The 21,643-nt window shown below is 43.7% G+C and overlaps 1 protein-coding gene across 1 annotated transcript in view; it reads left to right on the top strand.

The window, feature by feature from the left end:
• Positions 1-21,643, top strand: part of DCC (DCC netrin 1 receptor) — a 987,065-nt gene that overhangs the window by 607,952 nt on the left and 357,470 nt on the right. The window contains exons 6-7 of the mRNA XM_077462998.1: positions 5,342-5,496; positions 15,697-15,817. Of these exons, the coding sequence (XP_077319124.1) occupies positions 5,342-5,496; positions 15,697-15,817 (276 nt within the window). The remainder of the gene's footprint in view (positions 1-5,341; positions 5,497-15,696; positions 15,818-21,643) is intronic.

Genomic DNA, 21,643 nt, shown 5'->3' with positions numbered 1-21,643 from the left:
CACCCGAATAACGATGCTGACACAGGGGCGGACTGACAACTCATGGGGCCCCCCGGGCAATAGGAGATTATGGGGGCAATAGGAGAAGATTATGGGGCCCTCGGGCAATAGGAGAAGATTATGGGGCCACACAGTATACATACACACACACATACAGTATACACACAGGCACACAATATATATCCACACAGTGTACACACACAAAATACAAATACACACACTGAAAAGGTACTGGAGAGGTGGGGCAGCTATAATCATGGGATTTAAAAAAAAAAAACAGATTTTTACATACTGTCCCTGGTTTTATTGAGGCTGGCAACCCTGATGGGGCCCCTTGGGCAGTGCCCAGGTGCCCGAATGGTCAGTCCGCCCCTACACTGACAGGTTTTTATGACAGAAGAGGCCCTGTTGGTGATAAACCCCTGCCCATTAGCATTCATGTACACTGAGCCGCACATGTGGAGTTCTGGCTACACTTACAGAACCACATCATTACAGCATGTAATGATGTCATTCCCGTGGGAAGTGACAAGTGACATCATCACCAAGGGGCTGAAAAGTTGAAAAGGGACTGGTTGAAAATGGCAGCACCCATGTCCATATCTCCCAACATTTTCAGATGGGAATGAGGGGCGTCGACTAGCAAATATATGTAGGCATAGGACACGCCTCCTGTCACACCCCCTTAAAGGAAAATTAACCCAAATAAAAGGTTAATTAAACCCACAGGGGCCTTTTTTCACTACTATTCCTTTATATTGGCTTTTAAAATGTACAAATACAGCAATTTAGAATTTGGATGAAAGGTTTAGCACTGGGAAACACTTTTTGAAAGATAAAAGGTGCATTTTTTATACAACTATATAGATCAGACCAAAATGAGGGACAAAGGAGGATGAATGAGGGACAGAGGGACATTCCTTCAAATCGGGGATAGTTGGGAGCTATGCATGTCCCCTTCGTTTCTTTACCCTCCATTCCAAGAAAGTTCAGAATTTCGTACATCCGGAGAGAATTCTCCTAAACTTCTTTGGCTTTTTTAATCTACCCCCTTCAATTTTTACGATCAACATACAGGTGGCCTGCTTTAAAATGCCGATCTTCTACTTGTAAAAATTTTAATTATTCGGCAACTTCAATCAGTAACATTATTAAAAGTATTAAAGTAATCAGCGCAATCTACTAATAAATAACCAAGCTCGTCCATAAAGCCGGCACCAGGAAAAAGACTGATGTCTGCAGACTCATCAGAAACCCGGGAGCAGTAAAAGAAACTCACTTCCGCGAGGGTTTTATAGAGCGTGTGATAATTCTCAACTCGCATTTTAACTGGAATCAAGATTTTTTTTCTTCTTCGCTGTGCATAATTAAAAAGAATTAATGTGTGAACGGAGACCTCATGTCATTAGATGCTTCAGACATTTTCTGATTAAAATCTAAAATGTGTGGATAGATATGGAAGGGAAAGACGAGGAAGTGGAGTAAGCAGAATGGAAAGTGGTATCTTATAAACAATGTATGCATTTTCTTAATTATAATTTTTTTTTTAATTACCATATTTATCGGCGTATAACATGCACCTTTTAGGAAAAAAAATGTTTTTTAAATAAAGAATTTAAAAGCAAAATAAGGGTCAATGCCCATCTGCAGCCTTGCCATTGCCCATCATTGCAGCCTAATCAGTGCCCATCTAAAACCTTGCCCATCATTGCAACCTGAACAGTGCCCATCTGCAGCCTTGCCCATCATTGCAGCCTAATCATTTCCTATCTGCAGCCATGCTCTTAATTACAGCCTAATCAGTGCCGATCTGCAGCCTTGTCCATAATTGCAGGCTGATCTGTGTCCATCTGCAGCCTTGCCCACCAATGCAACCTGAAAAGTGCCCATCTGCAGCCTTGCCCATCATTGCAACCTGAACAGTGCCCATCTGCAGCCTTGCCCATCATTGCAACCTAATCAGTGACCATCTGCAGCCTTGCTCTTAATCACAGCCTAATCAGTGCCTATCTGCAGCCTTATCCGTAATTGCAGGATGATCTGTGCCCATCTGCAGCCTTGCCCATCATTGCAACCTGAACGGTGCCCATCTGCAGCCTTGCCCATAATTGTAGCCTGATCAGTGCCCATCTGCAGCCTTGCCCATCATTGCAACCTGAACAGTGACCATCTGCAGCCTTGTCCATAATTGCAGGCTGATCTGTACCATCTGCAGCCTTCTCTATGCCAGGATAGACAGAGTCAGATCTCCTGTGTACTCGGCTCGGCTCGCAGTCACGCCCAGTCACACCCCTTGGCTCGGCTCCTATGATGGACATAACATCGATCCAATGCCGGGACATCAACACTAGGAGCCGTCCAGGGGGTGGGGCTGGGCATGACTGCGAGCAGAGCTGAGTAAACAGGATATTGTGCCTCTGTGTTGCGGTGGTGCTTGTTCCCTCCTTCCCCTCCGAGGCAGCCTATATCGACATGTAACACGCACATACAATTTTTGCCCTATTTTGAATGGGGGGGGGGGTGCGTGTTATACACCCATAAATACTGTATTTCATTTTTATTTCTGTTAAAGGCTGAACTCCAGGAAACCAGCTAAATAAAAATATAAGAGACTTGTTTTATCTGCCAAAGGGTTTTGTATTCTTGACCATCCAGTTCTGAGATTTATACAACTCTGCCACAGCCCCATCTGATCGGTCAGGAAACCTGAGCTTTCTATGCTTTTCTTTTAGTTTTGGATAGAGTGGAGAGGGATTAGGACACCTGTCAGGTTTTTATTGCTGTCTGTGACCCCGTTAGGGAGAGTCATCTCATTATTTGTCCTGTTTAGTGTTATTTCCCAGAGTGGAAGTGAAAGAAAATCCCACCAGAAAAGGAATAGAAGGGAAATCTTCCAATGAGGGCGAGACACTAGTCCTGGTGACAGCCAGTGGTTTCCTTTCACTCTTCTCACTTCTGAACCCTGCACTCTCTATGTAAATCACTCCTGAACCCTGCACTCTGTACGTAGCGCACCCCTAAACCCTGCAGTCTGTAGATAGTACAGCCCAGAATCCTGCACTCTGTATGTAAAGCACTCCTGAACCCTGCACTCTGTACATAGCACACCCCAGATACAACTGGACCTTTGAGGGCAACCAAACTGCTAAGGTAGCCCACGATTAAATTGAATTTGACACCCCTGTGTCATCAATGTGCATTTGCATGTGTGTTTAGCTTATTTTATTTTATTTTATTTTTTTTATTTGTTATAATTCATTTTTGTAGCTGGAGGTGCTCAATATGAAAATTTTGCGCACAACCCCATATATCCTTGGAGGATTCCCTGTTCGCTAGTCCCATGCAAACAGGGACAATAGATGTATATAATGGCATGGTGCATCTATATTTATAGATTTATTTTATTTATTTATTATAGGTATCTATATAGTAATCATTTATAATTTAGAAAGCGCTTACATGTCTGCTTTACATAACTGTTCCCCATTGGCCAGTCCACTAATTCTCCTCAACTCTCCCATATTTCATTTCTCATTCAGAGCAATTCCAAGAGATATACAAAAAAATAAATAAAACGAATGTGCAATGACATATTTGCATAGTTGCATTCCTTTCAAAATTGTTCATTTATTTGTATTTAAATGATATGCAAATATATGGATGTCAGTTCAGTGCGCATCACCGGTGAATTAGTTCAGTGGGCAGATGTCATAGAAATATAAATATTCTGAAATATTAATTTTTTCCGACAAGAAGAACAAGCCAGCGAAATACGATGATGTTTATATCATTATTCAGATATTCAGCCTTGCTGGGAATCATTGACAGAAGTGATGGATCCAGGACAGAGATCTGACTGGTACATCTGCCGCGCCTTCTAGAGGGAGAACATGTTCTGGTATGCCATGGTGGCATGCAAGCTCAACAATAGATGTTTTAAAATGAAACCATGGGTCTGGGAGTTCTCCATCTCATTTACCCCCTTCCCTTCCGTTGTAAAGCACTGATAGGCTGAACAAAAAAAAAAAATTAACAGGTTCCTCCAACCGTGCTATACAGTATGACCTCGCCAGCTGTCGAAATACTGGAACAGCGGCTGCCTCTGATTGGACTGTTCATCCAGCAGGGTTGAACTGATCAGCGACGGCAGGTCCACCAACTGCGCTAATATCAACTGTTACTTGAGGAACCTGTGTAGGGCTCGTTCAGATGTGCTTTGATCTCTGCAATAAGCATTTGAGAGGCGGTGGGGTGGCATTGTATCACCTCTTCAATGCATGATTTAACCCCTTAAACCCGGCATTAGCATGCCACATGCAATGCACATAGCTGTGGAGCACTTGCAGAGTTGCTTCTTTCACTTGAGTGTGCCACACTTGATATGCGCTACACCCAGCGGAAGCAACCGGGGTATAATTCCTACTGCAACCGTAAAGCAAACCATCACATCCACAACATATGTACTGCCTCTGCAGGAAGGGGAGAGTCGTCGGGGCAGTAAAAATGTGGCTTAACTGTGGGATTTTACTGCCCCTTTCAGCGAAAAAAGAATGACGTCTCCCCCCCACGCAAAGCCTCTTGGGATACCCATGTCATGTGTTCCAGGAGGCATCAGGACTGTTTATAATCCCACTGCATATACGTGTACGTATAGTACCTCCTAGTTAAGTGCTAGCTAGGTTTCTTTAGTTCCACTGTAATCTGCTAGTGATTGCTCTAGTCTGCTCTGTGGATTTGACTGTTCCCACCTGCCTTCTGGATGGTTCTGGAAAGTGGTCTGGGAGAGTCAAATCTATAGTCTGGTCCCAGCCAATCCCTAGGGGAGGTTGCCCAGTAGGTGGCTTGGAAGGAGCATAAATAGTTTGAGGCCTGGAGCAGAGGGACCTTCACAAGTAAAAACGAGGCACTAGATACAAATTTTTGATGTCAATAGAATCATCCTTGGGCAAACTAGCTTCGGTTCAGCAGCACTCCACAAAACGAGGACAACCCTTTTAACATATCCTGACCTATCCTAAAAATATCCATAACCTGTTCCAAGCAGAAGACAGGGAACCCGAATATCTAGAAGATTTGATATCTACTGACCCATTTAAAGTGGAACTAAAATTCACTATACTTAACTCTGTTCCAACGGTCTGTCATCTGCAAGGTCACTCGCTAACTCTCTCCGGCTTTTTCCTGGAGCTGGTTCTTCAGCTCTCTTGTGGGTTACAGCATTGAAGATACCATAGCTGCTATTTGTATTATGTGTGTAGGATGTGCACTGGACTTTCTCTGAGTTGGGCTTTAAGTTGATGAAGTCTTCCCTTTAGTAACCTATCATTCTGTTTTCTTACAGTGCCCCCACGGTTTCTAAACCACCCAGCCAACCTGTTCGCCTACGAAAGCATGGACATTGAGTTTGAATGCGCTGTCACTGGAAAGCCAGCTCCGACCATCAAGTGGATCAAGAATGGAGAAGTAGTTATTCCCAGCGACTACTTCCAGATAGTGGTAAATAGATTGTTTATATGTCTGGTTTACAGCAAAGTTTAAAGCAATGTATATCTAACTTGTCTAGTTTTGGGTAGAGTGGGGTAGTGTTGGAACCTCTGTCGGGTTTAATTGCTGCCTGTGTCCCACTTGGAGAGATTTCTCTTCATTTTCGGTCTGAGGGACACAACAGGAAATGAGAAGAAGCCTGCTCCTTCACCTTCCAATTATAGGCAAGTGACCAAGTTATGCAGCAGAGAAAAGTTGTGTCACCGACCTGTCTGTATAAGGCTCCTTTCACGCATGCGGACTTGTTCGCCCGTTTTTCATCCAACGGATATCAATGCATCTCTATGGAAAAACTTCTGTCAACATCTGTTTTCTAAAATGGACCAAAGCCCCATTTTTCTTCCGTTAAAAAAACAAAACAGATCGGACAAAAAAATTGGATGTAAATGGACAACAGGTCAGATTTTGCATGAAAAAATGGCTCCAGGACTCAAGTGGTTAAGGACCACAGGTGATAAACCAATGGAAACTTCATCCATTTTTTCTTTAAAACAATGTTATTTAACCGCTTAAGGACCGCCTCCTGCACATATACGTCGGCAGAATGGCACGGTTGGGCACAAGCATGTACCTGTACGTTGCTCTTTAAGTGCACAGCCGTGGGTCCTGAGCTCCGTGACCGTGGATGCGGGACCAGCGGACCCGATCGCCGCTGGGGTCCCACGATCGGGTCACAGAGCTGAAGAACGAGGAGAGGTCTGTGTAAACAAACCTTTCTACTGTGCCAGTCACTGATCGTCTGTTCCTAGTTATAGGAAAAGACGATCAGTGATGTCAGACGCCAAGCCACGCCCCCCTACAGTTAAAAAAAAACACACACACACTTAACCCCTCCCCGCCCCCTAGTGGATAACCCCTTCACTGCCAGTGTCATTTACACAGGAATCAGTGCATTTAAATAGCACTGATTGCTGTATAAATGACAATGGTCCCAAAAATGTGTCAAAAATGTCCAATGTGTCCACCATAATGTCGCAGTCACAATAAAAATCACAGATCGCCGCCATTACTTGTAAAAAAAAAAATATTAATAAAAATGCTATAAAACTATCCCCTATTTTGTAAACGCTATAACTTTTGCAAAACCAATCAATAATCGCTAATTGTGATTTTTTTTTTACCAAAAATATGTAGAAGAATAAGTATCGGCCTAAACTGAGGAAAAAAAATATTTTTTTATATATTTTTTGGGGATATTTTTTATAGCAAAAAGTAAAAAATATTGCATTTTTTTCAAAATTGATGCTCTATTTTTGTTTATAGCGCAAAAAATAAAAACCACAGAGGTGATCAAATACCACCAAAAGAAAGCTCTATTTGTGGAAAAAAAAGGACGCCAATTTTGTTTGCGAGCCACGCTGCAGAACCGCGCAATTGTCAGTTAAAGAGACGTAGTGCCGAATCGCAAAAAGGGGCCTTGTCCTTTGGCTGCAAATTGGTCCCGGACTTAAGTGGTTAATTAATGAAACAAAAAGTCTGCAAGTGTGAAAGAGGCCTTAAATTGTTACCTAACCCACAACAGTAAAATCATTCTGTATATGCAGTAAAGCATGCTTGATATACTCGCTGTGGAACCTAAGGGGTTAATCATCCGCATTGTGTAAAAAGGCTGTTTGACCCTGTCTTCTCTGATCCTCCCCTTCTTCCACAATACCTAATCCATCTGCTGATAGTACAGAGCCTTGGGGGAGTCTGCACATGCTCAGTTTGGTGTGTATTGCTAGAGCAGGGATATGCTATTAGCGGACCTCCAGCTGTTGCAGAACTACAAGTCCCATGAGGCATAGCAAGACTCTGACAGCCACAAGCATGACACCCAGGGGCATGATGGGACTTGCAGTTTTTCAACAGCTGGAGGTCCGCTAATTGCATATCCCTGTGCTAGAGTTTTTTTTTTTTCTTGAGAGGAGGGTGCATTTAATCAGCACAGGGCCAATCAGCACTGTCCAGACAGAAGGTCAGGGGTCATGCAGCCTCATAGGAAGTCAGAGAAGAGTGAAAACTCCTCCTACAAGATTTAACCAGTGCTTAGCCGGACACTGATAGAAGTCACAAGACTACTATATAGTGCTGATGAGAAAAAGGTATTTCGTTCAGCAGTTTATATTTACTAATATAATTGCATTTCCATGTTCTGCTCCATGTTCCACTGGGGAAATGTCCTTTTCTTATTGAGACAGAGAGAGATCATAAGTCTACAGACCTTTTTTTTTTTGCTTTATAGGAAAGGGTTAGAGTCTCTGTCAGGTTCTTATTACTGGCAGTGTCTTCCTGTCCCAGTGACAACAGCTCCCCTCATTTTTCACTCTGGTGTCACTGAGACAGGAAGTGAGGTGGGATCTTCTTATTGGGGTCACAGATTGCAATAAAACTTGGCAGAAGTTTGGCACTGGACTTTAACAGTTCACTTGTAGTATGGAGTCATTCTACTTCAAGGGCGATCTAAATTAAGCCATTTATAGCCTGGCTAAAAAAATTGGATCCTTCCCTGTGCAGGTCTGAGGCTAGCGCAGTGAAGTTTTACTTATTAAAGTTTAAGTGACTCTTTTGATATACGTGTGAGCCCTGTCTGTGCTGTGAGATGATGGTGGCTTTTACCAAAAGGGTTTCTTACGTAGCAGAACTGTCCTTTGCTTCTTAGACAGCTCCTGCTGTGACCTGAAGGACGATATAATTACTGGAAGTCTTTCATTGTGTATTAATAGAAGAGTGTCAGACCGCCACAAGGAAATGTATATATTTGAAGATCTCTGCTAAGCACTGAACATGAAGTGGCCACATGCCATATCTTTGTGACTCTTTAGGTTAACACTTACAGACTAGTGACTCCAGCAGGACTCACTTTTTCTGATAATAATTGGATTAATTTGGTTATAAATCCTTACAGTGAAGTGACTGTCCTCAGGTGATACACAGTGATGAAACAACTCCTCATAGATAAGCTGTGCCTGTATATCTACAGCCATCTGTCCCCTACAGCCTTCCAAAGTACAACATTTAGACACCATTTCTTAGCTTCAGGAGGCAGAAGGTGGGGATCTGGTGTCACACACTGCACAGCATAGAACAGGGAGGTGAGTGTAATCTGAGACCTGAGTTGAGGGAAAGGACACACCCCCTGCTGGGTAGGTGTAGCACAGTGTGGTAGGCAGTAAACATTCAGAACCCCGAAGAACATACTATTGAAACAGTGGGTCAACAGCACAAACAGGCTCGGAGGGAGTCTTACCCGTCGTGTGGCACTTACAACTACACATCAAATTGACAGCGGTCAGAAGACTCAGGGATGCCAACAGCGTATGCCATGAGGAGCAAAGTGTGGCCTGGCTGGTTTGACCCAAATAGGAGTCCCTGCTCTCTCCCTACTCCATCAGAACCTTTCAATATCGCTGCTACTGTTCCTTTCAGATGGGGAACCTGTCCCTTACCTGTCCACTCGCATAAAGTGTGCCAAACCCAGGGGTCAGAGCAGTAGTGTATTTAGGTTTTGTGCTGCCCTAGGCCTGACTAAACTCATGACCCGCCTAATTTTAATATGACTCACCCCTTGCTGTTTAAGACCCACCCTGAAATTTTCTAGTGGGGACACTAGTTCTGAGGGCCTGGGGGGGGGGGGCAATGGATTCCCTTAATTTGCATAGATTTCCTCTCACTTCCTGTTTTGCTATGGGGCAGTAAGTGAAGGGAAATATCTGCGATGGGAGACAGGATGGTAAAAAATAAACTGACAGGGGCTATAACCCTCCCTTACGCCATACAAAATAGAAAAAAAAAGTTGCCTATAGTTCTACGCACAAATTTCTGATAATTTTATGGAGACAACTAAGAAGATATAACCACACCAATGGTGCAGCAGAAAACATATAGCACAGTGAGGAAGCTTTGTGGTCCAGGATGATAGCACAGTCAAATTTAGAAGTGGTGCCCCACCACAGATGCGGAATGCCACCCACCCACATACCGGAAGCAGTGCAGCCACTTTATGGGGGCGCTAGACTAATTTGCCTCTCAGCCCAGTCTGCCCCATAAGACTGACGCTACACTAACAGTGGACTAACAGGGGACTCTTTCTGTGCTGCCCCCCTGCAAAGTTCTGCACTAGACCTGGACCTTGTCGGCCTAGGCCAGGATACAGCCTTGGGTCATAGTCTTAAATAGACTGTGCCTGGCCTAATATGGCCACCAGGGTCACATGGGGCATGTGCATCCAACTGGATCACTGCCCGAGTGAGCGAGGAAATCATAGAGACATACAGTTTCTCTTAACATCCTCTCTCGTCTGCATTGCTGCTGTGGATGAGTGCTGCCTGCAGTGGAGAATATAGACTGCACCTGCCTACACCCCCTTCTACTCAGTCTCATAGGGAAACATGCACAGCTGAAGCTGTTATATAACCTGTTGTGTACTGGAGGATAGTCTGGTGTCAGTATAACCTGTCTGAAGTGGCTCATGCAAATAGCAGAGGAATGAGAAGGCAAACCGAAATCACACTAGGTTAAGGTGACCAGATTTTTAAAATGAAATCCGGGGACATATATATATATATATAATTTTTTTATTTTCTTATTGGCAAATGGTAAACGATTTTATACGCATATTTTCCTCAAATTATATATGCAGTCAGAAGTGTAGCGTGGGTTGTCAGCGCCGGGACAAGGCAAGAAATGTGCACCCCCATCAGACTTTTAGCACTCCCTTCCACTAGTACAGTAGTACTGACCAACTTGATTCCTACACTGACCTACCTGCCCACTGAACTAACCTACCTGGTTTCCTACACTGACCTACCTTATCCCTACACTGACCTACCTTATCCCTACACTGACCTACCTTATCCCTACACTGGTCTACCTTATCTCTACATTGACCTACCTGATTCCTACACTGACCACTACACTAACCTACCCGATTCCTATACTGACTACTACACTGACCTACCTGAGTTCTATACTGACCACTACACTGACCTACCTGATTCCTGCATTACTCACCACAATCCCACACACACACACACATAGATTGGTTGATTTTGCTCACTTCTCCATGGCCTCCATGATAATCTATCAGAGCAGGGCTCTCCCCAGTACCAGTTTCTATTCCCAAAACCCAGCTGCTCCTCTGTATCCCCTGCCAAGAGCTTCTCCAATAGCCGCTGTATGCTCTGCACTGCCCCTCCCCTCCGCTGTTCTCACACACACACCGGCCACCCTCACCAGAGGGATCATGGGGGACAGGCTAGACTACAGGAGTCCCTGGGCGGGGGGGGGGGGGGCACAGTAATGATTGTGCACCCCCCCAATTGTTTTACCCAAGGCGAGAGTAACAGCTGCCCCCCCCCTCCATACCACTGAAATCCGGGGACCAATCGGGACTGGCTCCAGGGACAGTGTCCTCAATCTGGGGACTGTCCCCGGAAAATGGGGATGTCTGGTCACCCTACACTAGGTGCTTTGTATAGAATCATTTCAGAGGTTTACAACTTAAAACCTCAGCTTTAGAGTGTTTCAGAATTGAATATCCAGATTCTTGAATAAGCTCATAACTGGTTCTTTTATATGTATGTTTAGGCCAAGAGTAAATTTTTAGGGAGTGACATACTGATAATATTTGCTGCCCTTGGCCACTGTTACGGCGACATCTCTACAGATTTGATCCTTAAAATGCCACCTGTATTCTCTAAGCCATCATCCCGATGCTAAGCACAGCTGACAGCACATTCGCAGCGCAGGAGGTAAAGCTAATGTTAGCTGTTTTGGATGGCCTCAAGTTTTTTTTTCAGGGTGACGGCTGAATTTGATTTGCTGGTCTCGTTCCCCAGAGCGAACAACACACTGCTCTTCTCGTCTGCAAATATGCTCTCTACTTATTTCAGCCACAGCCGGGCTTCCTGGAAAGGGTTCAGATGTGATGGGATGCCACGCATTTGTCTTATCCTTGAAAGCAGCGCCCGCCAGCAAAACATTTTCGATTAAACTTTTGCTCCGATGATAATTCCCACAGGTGCCCTAACATAAAGAGGCCTTAAACTGCGGCAACGAGCGGCTGACAGGTTCACACTTTACATCGCTCCCAGACACGGCTTCTCATCCCGAAACACAACGAGGACCCGAGACAAGCCGGTTATTAAAATTGTCATTCCCTGTCTGCAGCTTGGGATCATCATCATGCTTTATAATATCGGCAGACGTGGAACACTATGGGATTTATTAAGTAATGTTGTGCAAAGAGCAGCAAAGGGCATTCGTTTGCTTTCATCAAAGACCTCAATCAAGAGTCGTTCCCACCTGCGTGGCACGTTTCTATTGCGTTTCTGTAATTAGGTTTTAAGTACAACCAGAGTCATATCATAACAACAGACATTTACACTGCCAGGGGAAAGTTAAAGATGAAGTTTTATGATGGTCTCGGATGTGTCGACAGCATCTGTTTTGAAGGGTGTGATGCGGCCTGTCTGGTCCAAACTAAAATGGGGAGATCTCCAGAAGGATGGTGTGTCCCCAGCCTTTCCTCCATCTGGAATTACACCCTACCACAAATTATTGCCCCTGTCAGATGGGTGACCTAGGGTTGCCACATCATCCCTACTCCAGGACACATATTAATTATACAGGTTCTGAGGCTGATTTAATGCAGATAAAGCACCAAGTGAGTTGAATTACCACCTTAATCAGCCACAGAACTGTAATTAATGTGTTCCTGGATTAAAGAGATGATGTGGCAACCCTAGGGTGACCTGTCCCTAAACTACCCACGCATCAAATGCGCATCAAGGGCCTTAAATGGCTTTTCCTGACCCAAGATGACTCCTAGAGTCCCAAGGGGCAAAGCATCCAATTCCATAGCTTCCTTAGTGACCCTGGAAACCATAGAGAAACCATCTTGTTCTTGACCTCCTCCCCCTTTGCAAAGCTGCTGCAAATGAGCACCACCTGCAGTGGAGAAAGTAGACCCTACCTCCATACTTACATGGATGAAGAGTATACAATATTCAGGTAGCTGTACTTTTCCTTAAAATCATCCATCCTCTGCTACCTCTGTATTCCTACTAAGGATGAGCCGAACACCCGCCCAGCTTCCCCGTGGCGTCAGAGGGGGGTTTACGTCACCGGGTGGCCCCGCCCTCAGCTATATAACAGCTGTCACCAAGAAGAAGCGTAACTCGATGTGAGCCTCCCATGGAGTCAGAACTGTTGCGGCTTTTATTTATTTATTTTTTTCAGTCCGTCGGGCATTGTGGATTTACATTGTGGGACATTTTTATTTTTTTATATTTTAATAAAGGACTTGTCCCAAGTTGTCTCTTGTCTTTTTAACATTTTTGACACTTTTTTGTGAAATGGTTGGGGTACAATGTACCCCATTACCAATTTCACATGTTAAAGGGGGCTTCCAGATTCCGATAAGCTCCCCACCCGCATACCCCCACAACCACCGGGCAAGGGCTGTGGGGATTAGGCCCTTGTCCCCATCAACATGGGGCCAAGGTGCTTTGGGATCAGACCCCAAAGCACCCTCCCCATGCTGAGGGCATGTGGCCTGGTACGGCTCAGAAGGGGGGGAGGCGCTCTCTTGTCCCCCCCTTTTTCCTGCTGCCCCTCGGATAAGGGTCTGGTTTGGATTTTGGGGTGACCCTTACGCCCATTTTTTTTTTTATTTGCCACAGGGTTCCCCTTAAAAGCCATATCAGACCTGAAGGGGGGACCCCCTACGGAATTTTTTTTTTAATTGTCGCTGAGTTCCCTCTTAATTTCCATACCAGACTTGAAGGACCTGGCATGGATTTTTTTTGGGGGGGCATGCAATTTTTTTAACATTTTTGATTTGGGGTTACCCTTAATATTCATACCAGACCCAAACGGCCTGATAATGGACTGGGGGGGAGCCCATGCTGTTTTTTCAATGAGTTTTATTTATATTGCCAAGACCCGACAATTCATTACAGCCATGATCAGTTTTAAATGACTTTTTTTTAGAAATACCATTTTGCTGTGGTATTGTTGTAAACACAGGAAAACTGCGCCACTTCACAGGCATACTATAGACAACACACCCCCCCCCCCCCCCCCCCCCGGCACAATATTTAAAAGGAATATTTCATTTTTATTGTTTCAATTTAAGCATTATTAAAATCACTGCTCCCTATAAAACGGTTGATTTTAGAACTTTTTTTGCATTGATACATGTCCCCTGGGGCAGGACCCAGGTCCCCAAACACTTTTTATGACAATAGCTTGCATATAAGCCTTTAAAATAAGCACTTTTGGTTTTTCATGTTAGTGTCCTATAAGATTTTTAAGGTGTTCTGTGACTTTAAAATCTTCTGGTGCTGCGGAGATCATTATAAGTGGCTTCACCTATGTGAGGCATTTATTAAAAGTGCCATTTATTCTCACCCTTTTCATCCCTTTCCTCCATTCATGAAAGCCTCCATTTATATAAGCCATACTATCAGTTCCCTCAATGTAAAGTTATCTATGAATGAGGGGGAAGGGTGAATGAAAGAAAGGTCTCCCTCCACCATTCATAAAGCAATTTTTATTGTGGGAAGTGATAATATGGCTTCTATGAATGGAGCAGGGTGGCAGAAATAGCGGGCATAGCTGGCACTTTTGACAAGTGCTTATGACAAGTAAAGCCACTTGTATTAATCTTCTGTGCTCTGTCTCCTGAATACCCCCACAGCCATGAACTTTCAGTGCTGCGGCGACCAATACGAGCAGCTTCACCTGCGTCAGGCACTCGTTAAATTGGCCAACTATGCCCACCCTTTCTGCCATCTTGCTCCCTTCGTAGAAGCTGTACTATCACTTCTTAAGCCCCATACACACTATCAGATTTTCTGCTGATTTTTTCCTTCAGATTTACCAAAACCATATAATATGAGGTAAAACCTTAGGCACTTCAATTTGTATGCAATCAGGCAGGCCCTTGCACTACATGTTTTTGGTAAATCTGAAGGAAAAAATCAGCAGAAAATCTGATAGTGTGTATGGGGCTTAACAATGAAAAGAGATCTATGAATGGAGGATGGGTGGATGAATGAAAGGTCTGCCTCCTCTATTTATAGAGTGCTTTTTATTGTGGTTTCAGTGAATGGAGGGGGTGGGGGGCGAAAAGGGTGGGTCTGTGACAGGTGAAGCCACTCATATCAATCTTCCATCATCCCCCCCCCCCCCTGTATACCCTCACAGTGGTAACATTCTGGTGCTACAGAGGTATACGAGGTCTTCAAGATGATAGGTCTTGAAGAAAGGAGCACATGGGGCACTCTTCATTCATGTAAATACCATACCTAGTGCTCCCCAAGCTTTAGCATTAAAATCCTTTTAGAAATGCCTATAGCGCCAAAACTTTCCATTGCCCCAGATGGTCTGTCCTCTATAGAAATGGATCTGGTGGTGAGTGGGACTCCTGTGAGCTTGCAGGTTGGGGAATTACTTGGTCCACAGCTCGTTGGAGTACATAAAAGAGGCAGTTTATGGTTTGGGTTAGAGATGAGGTTCAAAGGATGCCCAAACTCAACTCTACTAAGCACAGTCTAGAACAAGGGTCTCAAACCGGCGGCCCTCCAGCTGTTGCGAAACTACAAGTCCCATCATGCCTCTGCCTGTGGGAGTCATGCTTGAAACTGTCAGCCTTGCAGTGCCTCATGGGACTTGTAGTTTCGCAACAGCTGTAGGGCTGCCAGTTTGAGACCCCTGGTCTAGAATCTCTGTAAAGTCTGTTAACAAGTCCAGGTTTGCAGACTAAGTCTTGGCTGTCTTGCACTGCAAGGTAATGTCCAGAGGAACAAAATTCAGTGGGTCAATGTCTCCTATATGTTCAGCTGATGTAGGATGATTAGAGCTTTTTGTATTTTGTGCGGTTCCCTTAGTATATTGTATGTTAGAACCCCAGTTTATTTTACAATATATGTATTCGTTATTATATGTACACTTTCTCCTGAGCAGGACTTACGGTAGTTAAGTTCGAATCCCATGATGGAATGTGAGTGTTCCCTTATCTGCGTGATTTAATGGAAGATATTTTTTATTAAAAGGAAATATGCTGTTACAGTTAGCTGCCCAGGTGTAGCTCTGATTATCTGCAGGACATGCCGTTTTCCTTTCATCTGCCAGAATCTTCATAATGATGTATTTTGCTCATTGCAGAGTGGCAGCAATCTCAGGATATTAGGTCTTGTGAAGTCGGATGAAGGTTATTATCAGTGTATCGCTGAGAATGAGGCTGGGACTGCTGAGACATACGCTCAGCTCATCATCCCTGAACCCGGTAAGTAATACATTTTATCTGTAGTATGCTTGCCAGTGATTTGTGATACGCAATGTCTGAAAATTGTAACAAATGACATTTTATTAGTCTGTTAAAGGGTCCGTACATTTAAAATGGATATTTTAGTTCTGCTGGGTCCCAGATAGTTCAATCATTGCAATTTTTTGAGATGAAAATGATGATGCCTTTTAGCATAAAGTATGTAGGCAAAGTACTCATTCTTGCCACACCCCTAGTTACGGAGACCACCAAAAATTCATATGCAAAAAAAAAAAAATGGTTAAACTAAAGCTGGCCATAGAGGGTTCAAATCTCGGCTGGTTCAACGGGAACTCACTGAGATCCATGTATGGGCAGGCTAATTTTACCCAAGTTGATTGATCGATCAACTTTTGTACAACCAGCCTGTTGGATTTTTCATGTAATTATTGCACTGTGCATTATTCACTGTGTGTTCTCCTGACAGGGATGGCTTCCTCTGCCCTCCCCCCACAAGGAGAACGCAATAGATTCCCATCAACGCTGACTGTGTGAATGAGGGAATCAAGCGATTTCCTTTTCTGCAACCATGGCTCCATCTATGGCCAGTGTTCTGGCAAATTCTCCAATCCATCAAAAACTCAAACCACATCACTTCTGGTTTATTTAAACCATTAGTAAGTAGAGCTTTTGACGAATTGCGGTTTGGACACAAGACTGGCAACCAAATACAGTCCGGTACAGGAAGATATAGCTGCTTTTACAGCACAGCGTCTAATGAGGACAAAGTTGTAGCTGCTGCGGAGGCGGACATTTTTTTGGCTAGTATCGGTGCGGAGTAACAATCTCAGCTCATAATATCATGCACCGGACTGTATTCGGTTGCTGGTGTTATGTCCAAACACCAATTTGTCAAAATCTCGAATTACTGATGGTTTAGAGAAAGTGGAATTTAAGTAGTTGGAGTTTCTGACGAGTTGGATATTTTGACAGAACACAGCTTTAATCTTTTCATCACTATTTATCTTTTAAATAATTGCAATAATTTAGAGGATGATTACATAGTTTAATGTAGAGAACATTTCTGATGGTTAAATAACACATTTGTTAAAAAGGTTGTCAGACCAAAAATAGATCAATAAACTTAGGAGGAAAGAGGGACAGAGAGATTTGGTACTAAAAAAAGGGGTTAGTCTTTCTAAACGAAGGGCAAATGGGAAATACAGTATGCATTGAACAGCTGCCTATATCTCCATAGAGTTCTGGCAATGAGTTGCTTGGATAAAAATTTCTAACCTTACCCATACTACAACCATTATAGAGAAGTGAAGAATATAGCAGGGCACGTGAGATTCAAGAAGCTCTGGTGTGAACACCTTACTGCTTGGGTCTTCGAAACCCAATTATTCCACTCGGCAGTGTCACCCAAATTTGAAAACTTGGATGTGGGTGATCTTGACCTTTAAATGAAGCCATGTTGAAGTGTGAAATATCTTTTCAGTCAGCACAATACAATCAACCCCTTTCTGTAGATTATTTGGGTCTATAATATGGCTTATAAGTCTGGTTGGCCAATTGTTTACTGAAACACATCTTAAACTAATACTTTGATGGGTAATGTAAAATATGGCCCCCGGTCCTTCAACACAACACAGCCATGCAATCTCCTGTGAAGAGCACCACTGACCCTCTCCATGATCCAGTGCTGTCCTCTGTATCCTCCTTTGCCACTGGTCTTTTTTCTACCCAGAATTACTCAATCCACTTCCTGTGAGCCCAGGTTGTCCTGTACACACCTCCTGGGGTGTAACATCACCCAGACTAAAAACACAGTACAGGACAACGTTCACATGATCAATGCAGCATTGAGAATTGCCCATCAATATTGCTAAAGAATGTAAAGAAGCACCCCGGATCACCATGTGGAAATAAGGAGTGTATTAGAGAAGGGAAGGACTGGAGTGGGGGGTAACCATTAAACAATCTAATTTATGCTCAGTTCTAGATTCAGTGGCTTCACTCCTATCTAAACAGAGACCCACTTTATCCTGGTGTCGAGCTTACGGAACCTGATCCAAGCTTTGAAGTTGGGGCCTTGCCAACTATATTGCAGAGTCCAGATAGACTTAGGGCCAGAAGCGTGCTAACCGTCTTGCTCAAAGGTCCTAAACGTCTCTAAATCTGCCACTGTGGTCTGTAAAATGCATTTTGTGTGGCTTAACATGAATTAATGTAATTCCGCTCAAATTGATTTACAGGGCAGGTTTGGCAAAAGAAATCTAGATGATTGTGGTCATGATGTCCCTTCAGATACTTGCAAGCATCCTTTTTACAGATTCATTTTTCCTGAAAACAATAATACTTTTTGACCTTGTGTCTTCTTCATTGCAGAATGTTTTTTATAATGATATATTTTTAGAAATGTCTTTATTTTCTGTAAATTAAACCTGAACATTAAACATAAAGAACACTTAGTCTTGTTATATAGGCATTAAAAAAGTGTTTCCAGATCCAACTGCTATTAATATCAGAATTTTCCTTTGTATTGTATTTATACTCTGCACTGTAACACTTAGACCAGCCTTTCTCAACCATGGTTCCATGGATCTCTGGGGTTCCTCCAAAGGTTGATAGGGGTTCTTTGAGAAGATTGAGGTTTCTTGGCAGACTGAGCTCCTGCCTACATTGACTACCACCATTATAAAGGGTCACTTCTACAGTGACCGCCAATGTAAAGGGTCACTAACAATTTTTACCATCTGTATTTCTTTTGTGACCATCATTATTTATGTCTTGGTTATTAATTAACCCCTATTCTTTATTATTTTATTCACAACTCTCCTTCTGAAGATCTCAGCCCTTGTACACACGGTCAGGGATTCCGACGGAATGTGTCCTATTGGACCGTTTTGTCAGATAATCCGACTGTGTGTGGTCTCCATCGAACTGTTTCCATCGGAGTATCCGACGGACCAAGTTTTCCAACTTGTCCGTAAAATTTTGCGACAAAATGCTCCAATCGGACATACTCCGATCATGTGTAGCCTACTCCGACGGATAAAGTGCCATGCATGCTCAGATCAAATTCCTAGACCAAAGCTATTGGCTACTAGCCTGAACGTTGTCCTATCGTAAAGAAATAACGTCATCACGTTATGTACAATCGGATTTTCCGACAACTTTGTCCGACCGTGTGTATGCAACAGTTTCGGACGAAATCCGTCAGACAAAATCCAACGGATTTGATTGTCAAAATGTCCGACCGTGTGTACAAGGGCTAATAGTTTTATTGGGGTTCTGCCAGACCTAAAAACTATTCCAGGGGTTCCCCTGTGGTAAAAAAGGGTTGAGAAAAGCTGACTTCGACTAAGAGAAGGAGACAGTCAGAGCTACACTGATTAGCAGAGTGCTGTCAGTCTGAAACTATAAACATGCTTACAAGAGGTGAAGACACGTGGGGAACTTCATCTATATGATTCTGCTCCTTTGTTGTCCAATTAGATGGATGAAGAAGTTGTGTATTTAGCTTGTGGGTGGGTGCAGCGTGGTTTGGCAACAGTAGCACACACTCATCCAGATGTAGTTGGAAACTTGAATTGAAGTCAAGGTATAACAGTTCCCAAACAAGCCCGGTGGAAGGAGGCCCAACCGGGAAGCACTCACATATGACAAGAGCATGTAGCAGAGCAGGTTTCAGCTGAACTGGCAGCGTCTGTCTTGAGGGGCGGAATGTGGCTTTGCCGGTCTGAGCCCAAGTAGGGTTGTCTCTGGGAGAATGGCAAATCCCTACACTTCCTCTCCTCATCTGGAACCTTTCCCTACCGCTAATACTGCCCTTGACAGATGGGTGACCCGTCCCTACATTACACACATGTTAAACCCAGGAGCCAGGGTGTTAAATAGATTCTGCCACACCTAAGATGGCTGCCAGAGTAGCATGGGCAGCCAGCATCCAGCATCCACATGAGCAGTAAGGGTCACTTCCCCAGTGACCCAGGAAACCATAGAGGAACCATGTTCCTCTCTGCAAATCTGCAGTGGTTGAGTGCCACCTGCAGTGGAGAAAGTGGACTGCACCTGCCTACGAGCTGCATTTTTAACTGTAGCTTGCTCATAACTCTGGACCTAATGATTGTTTTGACAAGATAACCTCTACTAATGCTGCCCATATACTATGCACATTTTGACTAATCCTAATGAAATTTGCTCTATGGGTGGCCCTGTCTCCACCTTCCCGCCTGAAATCCTTTAGTTAGAAAAAATCAAAGCAGCCAGATGGAAAGTTTTTGGACGAAATGTGATTGCATACAATTGGATGCAGGGTATGGTGTTTGGGATACTGTATGGGTATTCTGACAGCCGGTGCTGGGAGACTTGTCCATCCACGCTGTATAGTGTAGATGGAGGAATCTGTACAATTTTTTTCACAGGCTGAAGGAAAAAAAATCGAATGCCCTGTACATACGGTTGGGCAATCCGACAACAAAATCCATCAGCTTTTTTCCAACGGATTTTGTGCCAAACTTGTCTTGCATATGCATGGTTGGACAAAGTTGTCGGAAAATCCGATCGTTTTGAACGCGGTGACGTAGAACACGTACGACGGGACTATAAACGGGCCAGTAGCCAATAGCTGTGGTCTCTTAATTTATTCTGAGCATGCGTGGCACTTTGTCCGTCGGAATTGTCTACACACGATTGGAATTTAAAAGATCAGATTTTGTTGTCGGAAAAAATTTTAGATCCAGATCTCAATCTTTGTGTGTCGGAAATTTTGATGGAAAAAGTCAGATGGAGCCCACACATGATCGGATTTTCCGACAACATGATCCAATCTCACATTTTGCATCGGAAAGTCCATCCGTGTGTACAGGGCATTAGGCTGGCTTTAGATGAAACTTTTTTTTTTTTTCAGTTCAACCAAAGGTTTCAAGTGGAAAAAATCGGTAGAACGATTGTACAACCACTCTGCCCTTACAGGTATCGAAATTCGGCAGGTTCCTGCTGAATTGGTCAAATTTCCATTCATGTATGGCCAGCTTAAGAGTTTCTGCCCAATTTTAACCTCTACTTTTAGGTCTCCTGTACAAAGAATTTGGAGGCATCCATTGCTGTCCTCTTCTCTTTGTTTTATGATGGTCATTCTGGTCCAATGGTTTTAGTATTTCCTGGGTCACTGACCTGGAACAAGTATGCAGATCAGAAGGTCTGACATCAGTTTGACTTCTCGTATGCATGGTGTAGGTCGCTGACCTACAAAGTACTGCAGCCAGGAAATGAGCAATTTCAGAAGCCGGTCGGCAATGGTGGTGTACATATTCCCCTCAGTACAGCTTTTCGTCATGCATTTTTTCTTGATGTGCCAAGGCTGTATTGTTCGGGTTTGTGACAGGTCTGCCTTATGTGATAGAGAAAATGATGAAAATTGAATTTCAAAATGTGTTGTTTCTGCAAAAGTTCCCGAGCCAGCCTGATGTGATATATCCTTTGTTATCACTGGATTTAGGAGGAATTACACACCAGGGGCCTGTCTGTTTTTATCTGTAGCTTTGGGTACCTGAGCTTCTCACACTGCCTCACCTGACCTCCCTCATCTCAGCTCAATGGAAAGTACCAAAGCCATAAAAGTTGCTCCCAGTGATGAATTGCTGGCCTGGGAGATTCCACCGACCTGGAACTTGCAGACACAGGAAAAGCTGTGCTTGGATTTTTCTTTCCTCTTTCTGGGGATATAAGGGCAAGTGAGTTTCTATATAAGCCTAAGTTATGAGATTCTATGTCCACTACTATTTATAATAATACATAATAAAATGGCAATCTTTTCCATGGTTGATAACTGTATGAAAC

The sequence above is a fragment of the Lithobates pipiens genome, unplaced genomic scaffold (genome assembly GCF_037356315.1).
Source record: "Lithobates pipiens isolate NorthernLeopardFrog02 unplaced genomic scaffold, aLitPip1_a1.2 Scaffold_3, whole genome shotgun sequence".
Lineage (NCBI taxonomy): Eukaryota > Metazoa > Chordata > Amphibia > Anura > Ranidae > Lithobates > Lithobates pipiens.
The sequence above is the reverse complement of the archived record's forward strand: the minus strand, read 5'-3'. Positions and strand labels throughout refer to the sequence as shown.